Source organism: Limulus polyphemus, unplaced genomic scaffold (genome assembly GCF_000517525.1).
Source record: "Limulus polyphemus unplaced genomic scaffold, Limulus_polyphemus-2.1.2 Scaffold3044, whole genome shotgun sequence".
Classification (NCBI taxonomy): Eukaryota; Metazoa; Arthropoda; class Merostomata; order Xiphosura; family Limulidae; genus Limulus; species Limulus polyphemus.
In genome coordinates this window covers 127072-135000 of record NW_013668654.1, presented here as the reverse complement: position 1 = coordinate 135000, position 7929 = coordinate 127072, and the positions used below count along the sequence as shown (strand labels likewise).

At 35.6% G+C, this 7929-nt stretch overlaps 1 protein-coding gene across 1 annotated transcript in view; it reads left to right on the top strand.

Annotated features, from left to right (window-relative positions):
• The window catches only part of LOC106468531 (alkaline phosphatase, tissue-nonspecific isozyme-like), a gene marked incomplete at its 5' end in the record, with an annotated part of 22844 nt that overhangs the window by 2863 nt on the left and 12052 nt on the right, over positions 1–7929 (top strand). Inside the window, 1 exon segment of the mRNA XM_022396867.1 lies at positions 3854–4033. Coding sequence (XP_022252575.1) covers positions 3854–4033 — 180 coding nt within the window.

The following is a 7929-nucleotide window of genomic DNA, read 5'->3' as shown; positions in this document are numbered from 1 at the left end:
GAGCGAATGCTCTAGCTACGAAAGAGAACCTTATAGCTCCAAAAGCCATTGCAATGAAACAGTATATTTCCTGGTACAATGAACAACAAAATAAACAAGGCTTTGGAATTAACGAAGGCTCACCACCTAAAAGTTTACAAGCTTCCAGCCACATCTCAAAATTATCCGCTAGTTTCTTGAGAAATGTGGCTAAAGAAAATAATTAGATTCACAGCAATCCCAATTGACCACATAATTGTCAAGTCCCTCCATGGAAGGTTTGATGGACTTTTGTGCCTTTGGTCTTCTTAAACATTGTCTTGGATGACGATTTCCACGTACAATTTGTTTGTTTTAATCAACCACCCACGCTAAGTGATTGACTGCCACTTTTATAACGCACTCATAGTTGAAGTGAGAGAGGGTATTATTTTGTGGTTTTGCAAGGGTTCGAACACGATTCGCCAGCTCCGAAATCCAGAGCTCTACCACAGAGCCACCCGGTGCCGAAACATATATACATACCAAGATGAATTAAAATTTCTATTTCGAGATTTAGCTTCCTTCTTCAGGCTAAACCCTGATAGTATCGCATCAGATTTTAATTACCTTCGATCTGTGAAAGGCTGATCACAAAATCAGAGTTCTTCTCAAAACTTTTGGAAAAAAAGCTTCTGAGGAAAACCATTAATTTTAATTTGTGTTAGCCATAATCAAAACGGGTGTTTGTCTTTTAAACGGAAAATGGAAGGATATCAGTTATCCACAGCATTTTTTTTATGAATTTTAGCAACTAAAAACTGGGCTCGTTATACACAGCTCAATGAACGTGCAGCATCAGGTCAACCTCTTAAGACAAGTAACGAGTTTCCCTATCACGTGATTATGACGTTACCTGCATAAACCCCATTTGCACCAATACATATCATGTAACAAATACCTCATGAAATAAAATTAAGCTAAGCCTAGTTTTCCCAAAAGTCCATACAGTCTAGTTGAATCAATGTTGTTGTTTTTTGTGACCTATGTGCTACATTTTAATTTTTCCTGTCCACTATAAGTTAAAGTGTAATTTATGTTTATTAGTAAGCTTATGTTTTCATTCATTTCAACCTTTACTCCTGATCGCTCAATATGAAGCTAGTCTTATTTTAGGCTTAGTACTTGTAGAAATCCTTTAGCTTATAACATAACTAATAGTACCACTGATGTATCCAGTGAAACACGTAGGTTTCGTAATGTAAACTAATGATACTTTATAATGTTTATTTCCAATTAAATACATGCTTATTAAAGTGTAAGCCATAATAATGCTTAATATCATTTTGTATTTGGTATTGTTCCTGAAAGCATTGCATATGTCCGTTTTAACTTGTAGTCAACTAGCATGGCCTTGTGAAAAAGGTGACAAGTTTAACAGGTAAACAACATTTGATGATGTACCTAGTCCTGAAAGCCCGATGTAACCGGTGTTCAAGTTTTAAATGATACATCTCAACTGATACATAAGATTAAGCGCTTACATAGAAGAATGTATCCAAAATATCCATCAGCATAAGATAGCACTTCTATCAACAGAATATCTGTGACATTCCAGCTCGGATGCTACAGAGGTGTAAAAATCATAGTTTAGTTATCTGGTTTAACAGTTTTCTAAGTTATTCTCATATCAAAGTTCATGTCGACATTCATACAAAGGTCTATCAGATCTATAGATTGTGATGACCTCTTTCTCTTCATTGCTTGATGGAGTTGCAGTGTCCACGAGTGAGTCTCAGTTGGGTCAATGTCCCTAAGTACACGTGATCAGGGAAAAGCATTCACGTGTTCGTATTCTGATTAGAACAGCAACAGGGTGAAGGATCTTTGTGTCCACAGGGGTCGTATTAACAGGAACAGATAGCATAGACATTGAAAATGTCAGGTTAGGCAAGCTACAAATAAAAACAACTTTTAGTAGATAAGTTGAAATATTTATACTGGTTTCTAACTGAGGGACGAGATCCTTCAAGATCACTAGAATAACAACAACTTCAAATGTCATATAACGTCGAGTTGAACGTTTAAGTTTGAATTATTTCTTACTTTCTGTTGCACTTGATAACACTGACTTAGTTTCAGTGAAACTTTTTTTTCAATGTTATATGCTAGTTAAAATTGTAGCAATGGTTTAGTGGATTTTTAAATGAGATGCAACAAACAACTCCATCAAGTTTCTGTTGAAATATGAGAAAACTTTCTTTACAGTTAAGTTTGAAATTAAATACGTCTTAAATTAGTTTTAAACTTGTAAAGATATTTTTGTCTTTTTTGGATTAATGTTTGGATTTAAGACTATTTAAATGACGAATCAATGTATTCTGATCATTATAGGTTTCGGATTATCTGATGTTTTGATTTATGTCCTTAAATATTTTTCATCAATTGAAATACTTTAGCTGTCATCTGTGAAGTTAGCTTACTTTTATAACCTTACAAAAATTCTTTATGTTGTATCGAGGATATTGTGAAGATGGCTAAGTTCATTGGTGAAATCAGTACCTTTGTGTATATTGTTAAGATGCTAACAAACTCAGGTAAATACTCGTTTACCAAATTATATTTAACATGCCATGGTATTAAGGAATGTCATTCATTCGACCATTTTTACCATGAACATACAAGCAGCATAGCTAAAGGCTCTGCCCACCACGGGTATTGAAACCCGGTTTCTAGCAGTATAAGTCCGCAGACATACAGCTGTACCACTGGAGAGCTATGTGGTTATGAGCCCTAAAGATAGCCCTTTGTGTAGCTTTGTGTTTAATAACAAACAACAACATAACCACATCATTATATGGTAGTGTTAAAGTCCTAACGCCGCCCCCCCCCGGCTTGTCTGCGGACTTACAATGCTAGAAACCAGGATTTTAATAAAACCTTGCATAATAAAGTTGATGGCCTGGCTATGGATCGAATTTAGGAACGTTAGGACTTTGTTTGTTTACTTGTAGTTAAGCACAAATCGACACAAAGAGCTATCTGTGCTCTTCCCACTATGGGTATCGAAATCCTTGATGGTGTGGCTATGGAATAAATTTAGGAATCAGGATTTTAATAAAACCTTGCATAATAAAGTTGATGGCCTGGCTATGGATCGAATTTAGGAATCAGGATTTTAATAAAACCTTGCATAATAAAGTTGATGGCCTGGCTATGGATCGAATTTAGGAATCAAGGAAGTGTTTAAACAGTTCCCAAACTTTATAAATTCGCAGGGTCTGAAATACCAATCCTTCCAAGACAGCTATTTACAATCATTAACTCCTAGTTTTACGTTATTAAAAACGTGTCAATGAATTCACGTTGAAGATTGGTTTTATGTTTGCTGAATGAAGATCAAGAAAGAATGTTTTCTTGAAGTGTCTATATGATTAAGTTTTAAATTATTATACCAGGAAGAAGCAATATATATGCTTGTTTTTCTAAACATATATTTCTCTAAGTTGTGGAATATGCTGTCAAGGAATCAAGTTTTGTTTTCAATATCATCCTGTAATATCAGGGTTAACAATAACATTTTATAACGTTATTATGCTCAATTTCGGTTTGTTTCTTAAAATTCGTAACAAAATATCTTCGCTAATTTTCGTAAAATCCACACTTTCGTGAATGATCCTATATATGTGGATAAGATGGACTGGTGACGTCACGTGAACTAGAGCATAATGTGAGTGTGGCATTGTTTCCATACACCAACAAAGACCAGTTATAATCGTAACCTTTGTACAAAAGATGACCTGTTAAATAACAAGCTAAGACTAAATCGTGTAACTGTGCTTTAAGTTGCTTTGCGAAATGTTAAAGTTGTTATATTACGTCATGTTGTCTTCAGGGAAAGACACGGGTATCATAACGACGGCCAGGGTCACTCATGCCACTCCAGCAGCATCCTATGCTCACACTCCTTATCGAAACTGGGAATCTGACGAGAACAAACCCGAGAACGCCTCCAGATGCAAGGACATTGCTCGACAGTTGGTAGAAGATGATCCAGGACGTAACATAAAAGTAAGTAACTTAATGTTGTAACCCATTTGAAACGAGCAACCAATTCAGTAGGTAGATTACAAAATGAGAATATATCTTATTGCTAGTGCGAAATATATATATGTATGTGTATTAAAAAAGAAGACTCTTTAGTCAAAAATTATTTGTTTGTTGTTTTACTTGGTTAGAGTTTTAAATCTATTAGTTCAAGTATATTAATTTTAAAACTCGTACGACAAACGATACAGATCGTATTTGGTCCTGTGACTAATATAATCATTTTATTATTTTAACTATTAGTTGATAGTATGCATGTAGGTGCTAGTTATTTTCTAAGGTTGGTAACTTGCATATGTATATACATATATATATTTAGCCGCGGCATAGTGGCTCATAGAATAGCTCTGAGTTTGTTTGTTTTCAAGTAAAAACTTTTAGTTCATAGCTCCATATCTTGACCGATTTTGAGACCTAATTATCACCTCATGTGTTTGAGGGACAAATATTCTGTTAGCATCCATACAGTTTGGATAGTACGATATACTGTTAACATGTCACCGATTTACAGCGCTAGATATGCTCTTAACGCCCTAGTAACTTGGTTTGCTAGCTATAATGTTAACATTATAGTAAGTTAGAGGATATATTTATTGTTCACGGTGCCGGCAAGTTCCTAGTTACTTATCGGACGGTGACAGAGTCCGATAACATTTATTTATGTCTATAATTGAATAAGTAGAGTTGTTTAAACATTTGTTTAACAACAAGTGTAAGCTTGGAATGGTCTATTCTTTCATTGGGGTGTGTCCGTGAGCCAGACTAGTTTCGGGAGAATTCCACTCCTCATCAGTGACCCTGGACACTACCACCAATGAAATATCAGACCAAACCAAGCCTTCATACTTGTGAGGTAGGTTTCTTTTTTGGTGAGTGTAAAACACGTAAATACACCAGTTTGATTTTCGATACCTCACTAGTATGAAAGCTTGGACTACAAAGACATATTGTTTATACCTCCAGCAGTCTGGTTATCGAGATATACTGTTAACAAATAAGTAACTTTAAGAACAAAACATTCTTTTAATCACATTAATTTGCAGGGCAAGACGTAGTATTAACGTTTCAGGAATTTCAAGATATACTGTTAACAAATAAGTAACTTTGAGAACAAAACATTCTTTTAATCACATTAATTTGCAGGGCAAGACGTAGTATTAACTATTTCAAGATATACTGTGAAGAACATAATGATTTAGTGAATAAAATATGTTGTTAATATCCCCACAGTTAAAAAACAAAACATTCTTTTAATCACATTAATTTGCAGGGCAAGACGTAGTATTAACTATTTCAAGATATACTGTGAAGAACATAATGATTTAGTGAATAAAATATGTTGTTAATATCCCCGCAGTTAAAAAAAAAAACAATCTATGATGTTAACACCCCAGCAACTTGGAGGACGAAATCATACCGGTGACATTTAGTTAGTGCAGGTAGATTTTATGTTATTGTTTTCTTTTGTTATTCTCCTAGAATTTTAAAGATATATCTGGTTTTCTAGCATATACTTTGTTTTATTTTAAAGAAAGTTGATCTTAGAAAGCAGGTTTGTTTGTTTTTTTTTCTTTACACTATGCTGCGAGAGGAATTCTCCGAAGCTAGTTCGGCTCACAGACACACACCCCCAATGAAAGAATAGACCCTTCCAAGCTTTTACTTGTTGTGAAACGCATTGTTTAAACAACTATATTCAATGCGGTATTTATCTCGCTGTTTTCACGAATTCTCACAAACAGTCCCTGCACTGGAATTAAACTTCTGGTTTTAAATATTAAGATTCCATTGTAGATTGTCTGATTAGTTTATTGAGATATCCCTCCGCCAGATACATTTGTTGAACACTCGTTTGCACATGCAACATTGAACAATTATCGACTGGTTATGTTTGTTTGTTTTTGAATTTTGCGCAAAGCTACACGAGGGCTATCTGCGCTAGCCGTCCTTAATTTAGCAGTCTAAGACTAGAGGGAAGGCAGCTAGTCATCGCCACCCACCGCCATCTCTTGAGCTACTCTTTTACCAACGAATAGTGGGATTGACTATCACATTATAACGCCCCCATGGCTGAAAGGGCGAGCATGTTTGATGGGACGGGGATTCAAACCCGCAGATTGCGAGTCGAGCACCCTAACCACCTGGCCATGACTGGCTATAAGGGCGGCAACAAATGATCTGTTGCTCGAAATCACCAGTCAGTAATTGTTTTATTCTATACCCCTTTCTGTTATCAGCTTTACTAAGATCTAGTTAATTAGCTCTGTCTCACAGTATATCAAGCCTACATCCACGGACTTACCTGTAAATAAATGTATAAAGTACGCACCTGCCTAACTTCAAAATAAAATTTGTCTAGAGGTTTGTAATTAGGTCTAAATGGATCACCGTGTTTTCACTGTGTTGCAAAAAATATCTCTGCAAAGTTCTGTTGTGACGTCAAGTATGTATTGCAACAGCCTTGACAATCGGGAAACATTGTGTCGATTTCTTGCGCAGTTTTGAAGGTAACAGTGCAAATGTTGTATAAGCCATAATGCGATCTCAGCCAATCACAGCAAAGAATTGATTCTGGGGAGGGGTAGAATAAAAACTAATTGCGTGATATGACAGGTGATTGGTTATACACTGTAAATACGTAAATGTAATCATGGGTGAGAGCAAAGATCTTTTGTACTTTCAAGGCAACATGATAATATATGCCCATATATAAGAATCATAAAAGTAAAACATCATTTCTTTGGTTGGCTGTTCAATACATCTGTTATCGGTCTTATCAGTTATCACAATCAAAATATTTGCCACTAGAAAAACTGTGACCACCAATTGATGGTGGCAGATAGAAAAAAATCGATTTGATTGGCATTTAAAGATCAACTAGTATAAGAGCCCGTCAAAAATGACAGGAAACCAAAGCCTACCAAATTTGAATCCTCCAACATGCATTTCCAACTTTGCTGTCCGTAAACAGACATGAGAAATATAAAGGGCCTTCTAGCTTCGGGAAACCTAAGCCTATCATGAGCATTATTTACTTTAACTAAAGAGTGTCTCTTCCCAGCATTCATTGATCACAGTTAGTTTCTTATCACATCAATTGCATTAGTACAGTAGTTCACTTAAAACCACATTTATTGTAAATACTTGATCATCGTTCAAAAACTTCTCTTCATAACAAACGGTAAATTAATTTCACTCGGTGCTAAATAAATCCTTGGTATAAAAACTCCGTATTTTTATATAGCAGAAAAAGTTCCAAGATTTAGAAGCTACTTGCGCCTATTTAGTTATTAAATTTAACTACAGTGGGAACGGGCAATCCGAAGAGGAAGCATTATTGGAGAAAAGGTGGAATTGGAGTCGTGTAACTCACGAAGTTTGGAGAAATCGAGCGTGACCGACTGACTGACTGACCGACACTTGGCTTTTATGATTATGATAATCCTCAGACTGTGACTCAGTTGACGAATTCCCTCACTAATAGTCAAAATTCGATTATCTCTGACTCTAAAATGTAAAGGGTATTACATATGCCAACCAAGCACAGCGTGAAATACAGTCTGAATAATTGTCTTTAACAGTACTACCAACAATGTAAAAATATGGAGATAAACCATGTAAAGCACTTGATCCTACTTCTGCTGTCCTGATAACATTGCTTTTAGTCCTTTCTACTATTATCCATTTTCATCCTAATGGATAATAATCCACCAAGCTTCTAATGTCCAATATTTGTTGGAAGAACATGACAGTAACTTCAACCGACTTTCTTGGCTAACACAGTCATGGATCTCAGTTTAATTGGAAGAACATGACAGTAACTTCAACCGACTTTCTTGGCTAACACAGTCATGGATCTCAGTT